At 39.7% G+C, this 12,740-nt stretch overlaps 3 protein-coding genes across 3 annotated transcripts; all 3 read right to left on the bottom strand.

The window, feature by feature from the left end:
• Positions 1–968: 968 nt before the first annotated feature.
• On the bottom strand, positions 969–3,620 carry EAE97_001393 (uncharacterized protein; the record flags this gene model as incomplete). Its single annotated transcript, XM_038871904.1, has 4 exons — positions 969–1,319; positions 1,368–2,487; positions 2,540–2,734; positions 2,797–3,620. The coding sequence occupies 4 exons, from the start codon at positions 3,618–3,620 to the stop codon at positions 969–971; spliced, it is 2,490 nt and encodes an 829-aa protein (XP_038737805.1).
• A 4,350-nt stretch (positions 3,621–7,970) lies between these two features.
• Positions 7,971–10,534, bottom strand: EAE97_001392 (uncharacterized protein; the record flags this gene model as incomplete). The annotated part of the gene is made up of 3 exons (XM_038871903.1): positions 7,971–9,893; positions 9,947–10,326; positions 10,378–10,534. The coding sequence occupies 3 exons, from the start codon at positions 10,532–10,534 to the stop codon at positions 7,971–7,973; spliced, it is 2,460 nt and encodes an 819-aa protein (XP_038737804.1).
• A 576-nt stretch (positions 10,535–11,110) lies between these two features.
• EAE97_001391 (uncharacterized protein) lies at positions 11,111–12,363 on the bottom strand (the record flags this gene model as incomplete). The annotated part of the gene is made up of 2 exons (XM_038871902.1): positions 11,111–12,096; positions 12,270–12,363. The coding sequence occupies 2 exons, from the start codon at positions 12,361–12,363 to the stop codon at positions 11,111–11,113; spliced, it is 1,080 nt and encodes a 359-aa protein (XP_038737803.1).
• Positions 12,364–12,740: the final 377 nt, after the last annotated feature.

The raw sequence follows: 12,740 nt of genomic DNA, 5'->3' as shown, positions 1-12,740 counted from the left end.
TACTACTACTCAGTTATTCACCAACCAACCAACCAACCAATCAATCAATCAAAAGCAACACACGCTCAAATACAATCTCTCTTCTCTCAATATCTTTCTTTTGAATTTCTTCTATCTGCTATCTACTATACTATCTATCTCCATTCGACTTCCTTACCTCTCCCCTCTGTTCCCCTCTCCCTCATAATATCTCACGATATACGATAGAATACATAATACAATTAAAGCTCTCCATTGTATCCCATCCGATCTCATCATTCCCCCATACTACATTTTCAATCTCCCCTTCCCCCTTTCCTCTCATCACAATCCACGATCCACATCACACGATCCACGCACCTCAAATCTAACACATCATTCCCCTTCATCCTTATCTTCATCTTCATCTCAAAAGTAACAATTACATCCCTCTAAAAAAGAATCGACTAACCCCAATATCCCCCCTCTTCTTCTCTCCATCCATTAATTAACCTCTCTTCTTCTCTTAACCATCCATCCATCCATCCAACTCCCAGTCCATTCCAATTAATAACCAGGCAGTCAATCTCCTGTAAGCAAAAAGAAACAGATATATCTATGGCCATTCGACCATATATCCTCCCTTGGAAACGCTCTTTTCCTGAGCGATTATAAAAATACAGTAAAGAAATAATCCCCATCATCTCCTTCTCTCTTCCTCTCTTCCTCAAAGGAGGCCAACAGATTAAACAACTATAATAAAATCCCATCCCAAACACGTATGGTATAATGCAGTAGTAAAAACACGCTCTTGCGACAACTCCGTCGAAAACAAAAACAAAAACAAAATCGAACAAGAAGTGGACAAAATACCACCAAAACATTAAGGCATTAAAACAAAGGAAAATATTCATCGTGTCAGTCATACACTGATAAGATGTATGACTATGTGATATCGATTATATAAAATCGAATGGGGTATCTTTTCTTCTCTACTATTGAATCAAAATTCAACTTCTCTTCTTCCCTCGATGTAACTTCCACTCTGCTTTCGTGACCTTCATCAATAATTCCTCATCCTTGACTGGGATCCAACTGGTGAGGACCTTCATTGAACTTTCGAAATCGCTGTCGAGTAGTATGTCTCTCGTGCCATCGATCAATGCTGCGCTAGTAGCATGAATAACATCCAAGCCACCTGCAAATGGTCTTTCTTTGCTGTAGGGTAAGGATTGATCTTCATCTCCAAGAAGCATGAAGACATCCCACACGCGGAGTTGAGCTGGGAAAGGAATAGAATAATTGAAGAGAGTGAGATACCATCGAGTACCGTATGCTGTAGGTTCGATGCCAAGTTCATTCTATCACAGTCAGTATATTATGTAAGAAGTAGGACATCAAGTACTTACCAGCTTAGCCGAAACCTCGCCATTATCTAGCCACGTAGTTGCAAACTCATCTAAAGCAGCCATCAAACCCGGAAATCCTGGTTCGTATAATTTCTCTAGTCCACGCAAAGTCCACATGCGTACCAGCATCACAAAACATTTCTCTTCGTCATAATAACACAAAAGAGTAGCTGCCAATGATGCCATACCCTGAACATAGCCAGTAGCAGGAAAGTATAGTGATAAAGCGTGAAGAACTCTAAAGAGTAATCTCTGACCTCCCCTATATCTTCGTCTAAACATGATGTGACTATTGATCGTCCGAGGAACATCAACATCGATTTGAACATCATCTGCCGAACTTTGATCTTGTAGCTTGTGGAAAGCTTGGATTATATCTCCCTCTTGTGCGCTATCCTCCCTCTTCTTTGCCGAACTAGCAAGAAAAGAATACCATGCTGCAGAACGCCAACGATCTGGTATCCCTTTCCATGTCCTTTCTATTAATTTGGAATTTTTGGTGTCGAATTCGAAAACCATTCCTTCTCCATCCTTGCCCTTTATTATCTTAGCCATTCTCCTCCATTTCTCTGTTCGTTCCGATTCTTTCTTCTTCATTAATTCTGCCCCTTTCCCCCCTTCCACTTCTTCAGCAATATCAGCCAAGCCAGGAGGCAGAGTCAACATGTCACCAGCTTCGTCCATCCACCTTCTATCTTTATTTCCTGGCAATCGGTTGGCAGCTTGTCTGAGTTGAGAGCTTCGCGAACTTCTTATTGACGCATTATCCCCCTGTGTCCTTTTCAATGACCTCGCAGAAACCTTCCGACTAGGCGCACGCCTGAATCCCTTCTGTGCATTCGCGGTAGATGGCGATCGACCAAATGTTCGCTTTCTTCGTGGTGCCTCGGAAGCCAATTGAAGTACAGTCGACACTCGCTGTGGTGGTTTGGGTTCTGGTGTGCCAGGTCTGGTGGTAGTCCTCCCGCTATTAATGAAACCATATCTATCGACATCTTTCCCATTCACATCTTCCCAATCTTCGATGCCTCCAGCTAACTCGGCAGGTCTTCTATTCGACAATGCGCTCGCGGATCGTTGTGGTACGCCAATGCCATTGGGAGTCAAGTAACTGTTTGCCCTAAAATTAATTAGTGGAGAGCGGAATCATCAGTAAGCAGTTCCACACTCACGTAACAGGTCTTTCGGGTATCGAATCCCCTCCAGCTGCTAAACGATTATCAATTGTGTCGTCTTTCCCATCGCGCCAGTCAAAGCCCGACCCCGACTCATACATAGATCTGACCTTTTGCGACTCCATTTCCAAATCGTCCGACAATACTTTGATCGATGGCGACGTTGTGGCTAACATAGAAAAGCTAGGTTGTCTAATGAATGTCTCTCGTCAGCACAATTAGCTGGTACGCTACGGGGCTTTGATCCCACCCACCTTCGCGTCGCATTTGTGCGCGCTTGAGCATTTATTGGCTTTCTTCCCCCTAACATGATACTCCCTCTTTTGGAAAAAGACATAGATTGCATAAAATCGTCTTCTAATAAACTTTCACCTGGGATGGGAGTGGTAATGGGCGAAAATTGCTCGTCGGGAATCTCCATCGATTTACCAGTCTTGGTAGGGCTTTTGGAATTACCATTTTTCGTTTTCCATCGTTTCAGGGACCCTGCAGAAGACCCCAAGCTTTCATTATTCATAAAACTTGGAGATTTTAGTGATGCGGGTGATTGCACATCGCTCAATTGAACTTGTGGAGTGGAGCTTGTGCTGCTTGGTTCTGCCATGGCTACTTTTGAATCAAAGTTTATATTGATTCCCAAGACATTGTCATTATCGACGGTATTAAAAGAGTGACGATTAATAGAACCTCCTTCACAATCTCGAGCACTTGTGCTGGTGGTAGGTGCAAGACCCGAATCTCTCTTTGTATTATCCTCCTTCTTCAAAGCTCCTAGTTCATGACCTTGGTTAAGTAATGATCGTGGCCGCAATGCAGGATGCGTATCTGTAGGTGGAGAAAGTGGAGGTGCAACAGTAACGGGAATTGGTGCCCTTGCTCCAGGGAACATATCTTCATATCTCATCGCAATTAGCTCTGACGGTGGCCCTGGTAGTCCCTCATTATTGGTTGTTATATTTGTCGTAACTTGTGGGGTACCGGTATTAGTATTATTAGTATTAATGTTGTTTTTGGTATTGTTAGATGACTTCTTGCGAGTACTTCTAAAACTTCCGAATCTTTGAACATTGAGTGCCATGGTTCATTATTTGAGGTGAAGAGATTCGAGTTTGTTTGTTTAGTTGTTTTTGTTGTGGAGGGAGGGAGAGAGGGGGAGAGAGAAAGAAAGATAGATTCAAAAGACCCGAAGAATATATGCCGGCAAGGTAACTCGTATATTAGAAAGTTTCACCCCGAAAACACAAATTGAGGAAAATTGAAGAAAATCTGATAGATTATTAGATGGACCAATTCTTCTTCGCTTTTTGCATGTAGCAATGTCACTTTTCGGTGCTCTGGTCGTAAGATATCAATGTTGTGATGCGGGTGTTGTGTTATGCTATGCAACGGCTTGCAGGTGGGCACTCTCTGTGATTTGATATGATGATTGTAATGCTGTAGTGCTGTGTTGTAATCCTGGGCAAGCTTCATGTAGGTATGAAAGGCAGACAGGCGGATTGGAATAAGTGCTTGGGTTGAAATATATATTTGGATTGGAGGAGGTGCTTTCGTCTCTTCGGCTTGATATCTATCTCCCAAAGCTTGAGGTAATTCGGATGTAGATTTCAGTTGTTCTTATTAGAGGAAGAACCTCTGATATATTCTGTAGAGATGTAACCTGGAGATCCGTGTACTCGATCAATAGATAGTAAACAGAGTATTGATAGTAAAAAGATCAATGTTTTGTTTTTCCTCTGTTGGACCTATGTAGCTGAAATCATTGAGGTGGAAATTTGATTCTTGAAATCGATATTGGATAACTATTCGATTATGGATTATCCCAATCGACTTATTCTTTCGAGGTCACCGTTCGTTCATATACAGTAGAGAAGAAAGAGCAAAACATCATTTACTCTTCAATAGAAAGAAACAGCACTACCTATGGATAGTTGACATCAAATTCCCATCTTGACTTTTTTTTGGTAGAATCTGGTGGACTAACATTGACCACGCACTCCCTCTGAACAGTCTTCTCACCATACCTTTTCCTGATCAATATCAAGAAGTGGCTTTCTTCATGACCGTCTCTTTAAATTCTCATAGTCATTTTTATCCATCACCAGTCATGCCAACGATCCATATCATGATATACCAACTTCATGTTGAACGTGTTGAAGTATATACTTAATATCATCCGATCAACAATGATATCATGATAATGTGTGATTTCAACATATATGATCGCTATGAAAAAAGGCCATACGCGGGTTTGTCGGTCCCATGGTATTACATACATCATTATCATGTCTTTTGACATACTGGTCACGGTCGATTTAGAACTCTATTATGGAGGAAAGGAAGAAGAAGAAGAAGAAGAAAAAGAAAAAGGGGAAAAGAAAAGAAAGTAGAAAAGTAAATCTCCCATCTATTAAATATGTATTATTTCATATAAGTTATACGAAATCTATATATATGGATATCTATATTGTGTAGTAAATAGGCACAAGGCAATATCAGCACCTTCACTCAAATTATATATCCTTACTCAGGCGCCTACTGGAGATATAAGGATATAAGTCTCCTATATTTCGCCTCTTTATCTATTTAGTACTTCCCCATCAGCCCATCAGCCCTTCAGCCCTCTCTCTATTCCATTCCCTTTTGATTTCCCATTCAGCTTCCCTCCAACACCAACTCCATCCATCCATGCACAGACAAACCAGATACCCTCGATACCTCAGCCCTTACCAAAACAGAAGGTGGCCACTCGTACCACCAGTACCTACCTAGTATCTAGTATCTAGTACCTAGACACCAACTCCCAATCCCCAAACATCCAAACCTTCTCCAAAGTCTCAAGACTAGTTTTAGCACCCACGCACCCACAAAGCTTATATTATATATATATATCTCACAGAAAGAAACCAAGCAAGCCCAAACTCTAATCATGAACAAAATAACTAACTTAACTAATTCTTAAGTATCTAGTCATTCATACTCTCGCTACCTCTACCCCAACCTCTCACGACATGGAAGATCACATTACTACCTATCCACGCCATCCACCTCCTTCAAAAGGAAAAGCCAATATTCTTTTGAAAAAGGAACAAATAATTTAACATATAACATCACTATATGAATTTTGTACAAACCAAATTTCATCTCCAATATCTTAATAAGTACCTATCTATCCTATCTAGTAACCTATTCATTGCTGTTGAACTTTATCAAGATATCTACCTACTCGTATACCACCAATTTACCTAGTACCTAAGTACCTAGTAGATAATTAGATTCCCAATATCATACGAGTATCCAATTCATTATACCAACTACCAACCCCCTATCCATCCTATCTCGACCCAAACAATCATCTCAAGCTGTCACCTACTTCCCTATCCACTTATTTATCTACTCAAGTACCTATACCTATACACCCAAGTTAAACAATATGTACAAACGTACTCAGTATAACATGGTTTATTAGTGAGCAGATTATATCAGTGAATTGATTACTTATTTTATATACAAAATTCATTTATATATAATTATACACCTTCTTTATTTATAAATATAATTTTCGGAAAATTTAATATAAAATATTTGAATATATAAAAAATTTAAAAATCTAATTAGTTTTAAAAAATTCGAATTTATAAAGTTGTTATTATAAAAATAGTTTTTTTGTAATGAAAATCATAACAATTTCCTTTTTTTTTATAGAAAACAATAAAATTATTTTATAAAAATTAGATTAATAAAAAAATTATATTTTAATTATTTTTTAAGATCTCTTATTCAAATAAAAAATAAAATTATTTATTAAAATATGAATATTTTAAAAAGCTTGATTTAAATGATTTTCGAAATGATCTATTTACTAATATAACCCGCTCACTGATAAACCACGTTATAACAAAACCCTAAACTTCAATAACCTCATCATTCACAATCATCATCATCATCATTATATCTACCCAGTACTCTCACCACCTAATCAAATATCACACAAGCGAAATCCAATTCTATCCAATTCTATCCTATCCTACCCTACCCTACCCTATACACCACAACCACAACCACAACCACAAAATCCACCCTTACAAGTAACGTGATTTATCATCGAGTAGACTATATCATCGAGTGGGCCACTTCAAAATACACCAAAATTAAGGCTTTTTGAATATTCGTATTTTAATAACTAATCATTATTTTAGAAAAAGAAAAAAAGATTAAATAATAATAAAAGATTAGTTTTCTAAAAATCTAGTTTTTATATTAATATTTTCATTTTATATTAAAAAATGTGAAAATTGTCACGATTTTCATTACAAAAAAATATTCCTAATAATAATTCTTATATTAATTCGAATTTCTAATAAATAATAAGATTTTTGTAGTATTTATATAATTAAATTTCATAATTTTAATTTTTAAAAAATTCTATCAATAAATAAAGAAAGTGTATGGTTACACACAGACGAATTTTGTATGTAAAAATAATGGCCCACTCGATGATATGGTCCACTCGATGATAAATCACGTTACCTACAAAATAAGTCACACAAATCCTCACGTTACCCTCGGAGAAAAACACGAGAATGTCACTCCGACATACATATATTACAAACATACACACATATACACGCAATCGATATGATATGGTACGCACACACAGTATACAGCATACCACCAAACCCGCCACTATTTACCTATATCACCAATCTACATTACCCTAACCTACCCGTCGGGCATCCATCCATCCATCCATATATTCATAAATCCATCCATTCCTCCTTCCAAGCTCCAAATCCTATCCCGTGCTATATATATCATATCATGTCAAGTCAAGTCATGTCATGTCATATCATATCAAGTCAAATAAAAATCCTCCTTCCGGCTCCGAAGTACGAGCGTGACACATATATGCACATATTATGTACACATAATTACACATACACATACGCACATACATATACATACCTATCAATTCCGCAGCCAGAAATCATCATAATTTCTTCTCCAAGAAAAAAGTCAAAAATAAATAATGGAAAGATTGATAAATTTTCTATATCTCTCCCCTACCCCCCTCTCCTCTTACACACAATTCAAATGCAAATCTCTATTGCGTACAACACAAAAAAAGCTTCCATTCATATCATGCCATATAAGAATATGCTATTCAATCACACTGCATTGAACTCCCTTCCAATTCTATCTCTTCTTTTACCTCTTCTCATTCCAAAGAAGCGCACAGAAAAACGATTTCCACCATTTGACATAAATCCATGTCAAATTATCTGACACTGTTCAGCATTGTATGCCAGCACCAGCATCATCCATCATGACAAACGCCAACAAAAACGCCACGCCATGCTGCCTGCCCACCGATAAATGCTATCTTCTATCTCCCGACTTTCCACTTATTCTCCTCAACCACTCATACTCATCAAAGCTCCTCATTCTCCCAATCTCTCTCATGATACGTTGAATGTGCTCTTCCTCCACTCAAATCCAACTTTGCCAAAAACTCCGGAGGAACAGTGGGTATATATTTTCTCTCTCTCTCTCTATTCACCCCTCCAAATCCCGCTCCATAACTAATCAACATATCCGTACTCGAGGGTAACGAAAATGGAAGCATAAGGGCTGGATCTAGAAGAAGATGTTCGGGTGCACCGTCATCTTCCTCAAACGATTCATCATCTAGAGATTGAGGTTTTCCACCACGACCGTTCGAATCAGGGGTATCAGGTAAGGGTTTACTACTTCCCTTTCTAGCTGGTGTAGATGGCGCACTCATGCGAAGACCTTGAGAATTGCGTTTTTGACGTTCTTTTCTTAATCTATGCTCTTCTTGTAGATTGATTAAATAGTTCATGGCACTTTTTGGTAAATCCTTTTCTCCAACTTCGGCTCGATAATGTTTTACCGAATGTATTAGTTGTTGGGGTGTAAGTCGAGTGAGTTGTTGTAATGTTCCAACTAACGCTTCCAGATCATCTTGTCCCAAAGATGAGAAACATTGTAGCCATTGTAGCAACTGAACTAAAGGTGCGAGATGTCGCCGCGTTGCCTCAACAGTCATTTCTCCACTGGAAGTCATGGAACCATGTTCATAATGCTCAGGTTGTCGATTGTTCGTTCGCGCCCATTCTTCCAAACTAGATACATTCATACGTATTTGCATTGCTTTGGTTCGTGCTAGGTATTTTCGATTAGACATGATACGATTGAAAAGTTCGGCTCCAAGCCAGTAAAGCAGTTGCGCCAATATTTGAGAAGTAATGACAGAATGTATATCATAGAGATCCAATACAAAAAGAGTCGAGGATAATAAAGATGTGACATTGCGAGGTGAAGGTTTAGCCCTTGCCTTTGGAGAAGGTGGTCGGAATCTTTTTTCAATCGGTACTTCTTTGACGGTCGTTTTTCTTTTGAAGAGCTTCCATTCATTCTGAAATGTGACGTCTTCAAATCCTGGAATAGTTTCATGTTCTAACATGGCAGAATCAAGGACTTTGTCCATTCTCCTTTCAGCATCTCGAATAATCAAGATAAATATCTCATTGATTAATTCCGCAAGCTGAAGTTGAAATTCGGATGTTGACTCAGATAACCCAGCATCTTTCTTCAGATAATGTAATAATAATGTAGCGTTCGAAATCCAGAAAGCCAATATCGTCATGTCCCATTGGTGCGTTTCAACCACATCATTAATCTTATCCATTGCGCTAATGAGGAGTTTGGCAAGAAGATCATGACTTGCATGATAATGAGCATACCTGGCGCTGAGGAAAATCATGTTCGCCGGCACAGGTTTCTGAGATGGCGATCGTTGAGGAGACATGTTGGTGATGATAATATCCAGGATTCGACCAAGTTCGCTTTCCTGGAACACGAACATTTGATCATGTAAACATCGACTCCAATCAAAATCTTGTCCTTCTTCTTCTAGCTCCTCTGGTGACTCAGGTTGATCATCAATACCCATATTACCCAAGTCAACCTCTAAATCTCTAGCACTCTCCATCATCATTCGCCGCCTCATCTCATTTTCTGCCATTTCCTCCTCGAATCGGTCTTGGGAGAATCCAGGATTATAAAAGTCGTCCGTTACTCCAGCATTGCCAATGTGATAACCGCCATCCTGAAGGTAATCGGCAATTTCACTATCTGGAGCGATAAAATCGAATGCTGTTCTACCCGTTGACGATTTAACATCTCTAGATGCGCCCCTATCTAGAAGTGCCTTCGCTATACCCTTATGTCGATTTGTCATTGCCCACATCAAAGCACTCCATTGATTTCGATCTTGTTTGTCGACATCGGCGCCAGCATCTAATAGTGCTGTTACAACGGCTTCATGACCCTGCGCAATCGTTAGTTGCTTCATACTAGATGACAAACGTGGCCAGAACTCACAAAACAACTTGCGTAAATTAATGGCGCTGTACCTTCTTCATCCGGCGCATCCAAATCAATAAGGTCTTTTGCTTTACCTTGAAGAATCCTCTCTATGCGATCAACATCTCCATTGCTAGCTGCCATATTCAAAGCCTTTTGCAATATATCCTTCTTCTCTTCGAGCGAAAGCTTCTCATCAGTAGCCACAGCATCTTCATCCTCACTAGCTGAGCCATCCCGATGTGCTGCTTGAGCGGCCAACATTTCCAGGAGTCTATTATCACTCTCCCCTATCTCTTGTTTTGTAATATCATCTTCGAATTCGTCAGTTCCGAGTGAGAGATTCTTGAATTCGAGTGGTTTAGCAAGAACAGGATTTGTTAAGAATTGCGATTGTCCTAAAGATGTTAGTTGGTTGATTCTGTCCCTCCTACATTGAACTGTCATACCTTGCCATGCATCATACATCTCAGTCTCAGGTGCATACTCTGCCGATACATTTTTTCGATCGTCAAGTGACTTGGGCAAATCATCAGGTAGTGGTCGTGGTTTTACCCTCTCCTCCCCGAATCCACCTATATCTCCATTATGGTCCTCGATGTCCATCACAACAGCAGAAAGACTGCATACAACCTGTACACATCTGTTGTGACCTTATGAGAATTGAATTTGTTTCCTGCAGATCTTGTCATTCAAGGAGGTGTAACAAATTCTGGAACTGTTGTTGGTTCCACAGGGAAGCTACTGTGGTAAGTTGTAACTTGGACTTTCTTGCATTTATTATGATGTCGGAGCCGGGGGCATGTTTGATTGAAGGGTCGCATAATAGAAGTCATCTTGGGATTGGTCCAAGCGTTTACAAGGTTTCACCATGAAGGATGCAGGCTGGCTCGGCTGGGCAGTATTCAGCCTTATTTTGTTTTCTGTCAATGTAATGTGTAATTCAATGTTTACATGTGGAATCTTTCTAAGACTTCAAACATATGTAAGGCAGGCGATTGAAAATGTTCAATTAATTGCTTACCATTGTATCAGAGAGGAGGGAATGCCATGCTCAAAGTTTACAAAATACCTAGTACTGCTTTGCGACAAAGTTTCCGTCACTAGTGAAGAGATGAAAGTCATCGAAGAGAGTAAAATTTTGTGTGACAGCAGAGGATTTCGAACATTTCTATTATGCCTCTAATGATTCACTTGAACACTTCTCTTTCCTAGAACCCTAATTCTCTTTACTCCTCCATCAGGAATCATAACTAGCTTGACGTGTGTAAAGGTTTTATCCTTCGCCAAGGATTCAAATTCATGCTCCTTATCAGCACTGGTCTTACTGGGCTCAACAACTGCGGTCCATCCTTCAGCTGAAAAACCTGGCTCCCCTTCACCATTCCAGTTTATAGCCTCAACCTTTACTTTTTGAGGAAAGTTGCCCCTAAAGAATGCTGTATCGACAATCAAGTTCTCAATGGTTCCTGGTGCTCCCAATCGAATGATAGCCCAATCCACATGATCTTTTCCTCTAGATCTCTTGGTTTCCCAACCATCTCCCATATCTTTTCCACGTCCAGGCAATATAAGGTTGGCGATGACTCCAAAATGCTGATCACTACAAGAAACAGCAACTCCTCCATTTTGAGCGGCGGCCAAATCAAAGATGGCATTCTTATCTTCTGGGAAAACCGGTACGGCATGGCCAAAGAGTCTGAATCGAGCAATTCCACCATCTGGGTACATATTGAGCCTCACGTGAGTGTACGCTTTTGTGGTTGGAACGGCAAGTTTCCATCCGAATCGTTGAGAAGGACCACACTCTTGTAGACCAAGAATTGTTTCCCATTTTCCTCGACCACCTTTCCATCCAATTACTTCTTCATCACTGTCACTAAACACGCCCTCGACGGAAATAGCAGGTGCATTATTTCCAGAGAAGAAAGCTGTGTCAACTTCAATTCCCTCGACTGTTCCGGAAGCAACCCCGAGACGAATTACGACATAATCAAAAGGTTCAGTATTATGTCGACGTGTTTCCCATCCATCATACCAGGCACCAGAATATACCATCTTTCCTGGTTGGCTGATGGGTGGGGTAGGAGTAAGAAGATTGTTTGCTTCCGCAAACCATTCATCTGAGAATGAAAGTACTTTTCCACCAAGAGTTCCAGATATCAGATCTAGAGTGGAGGGTTAGCCTAATAGACTTGTACATGTTGTTCACTGAAAGAATCAAGAGTTTCCTCTTATGTTCTTAAGCTTCTATCCTTGAGTGATCTATGGCTTGTGAAACTTCCAGCCGTTCATGTCTCAAGCCACGCGACAGAAGATAACCTTGGAAAGTATCACTTACCAATACATGATGAGCGGAAAGTAGTATCAATCTGATCTGAAGCCACCAAAGTTGCAGCAACATCTTCCGTCTTGTATTCGGTTTCGAAAGTCATATTGAATTGGGTATTGAAGAAAAGATTTCACGGCGAAGGATGACAGAAAAGTAGTTTGAGGAAGAGACCAGAGAGGAAGAAGAAGGATAGGAAGAAGAGAAAGTAAACAAAAGAGAGTTTTAGATGATGTTGGAAATTTACAATTTCCATCGAGTAATAATACCATTTTCCTATATCGGTGTCCTCCGATAAGTCCTCCGATAAGCCCCGCTATCAAGCAAGAACATTTATCCATCTTTAACCTTATTATTCTTTAATCTGAACTGGATCCGATGAAGTGTATGATAAAATGTATGAATCCTGTCGTTGTCGTATATATTGTTTGATGACATTCACCACATATATGGACAACACTACTGTACTTTTCTGTTTGAGTG

Source organism: Botrytis byssoidea, assembly GCF_014898295.1.
Source record: "Botrytis byssoidea strain MUCL 94 chromosome Unknown BBYS_002, whole genome shotgun sequence".
In the NCBI taxonomy this organism is placed as follows: Eukaryota; Fungi; Ascomycota; class Leotiomycetes; order Helotiales; family Sclerotiniaceae; genus Botrytis; species Botrytis byssoidea.
The sequence above is the reverse complement of the archived record's forward strand: the minus strand, read 5'-3'. Positions and strand labels throughout refer to the sequence as shown.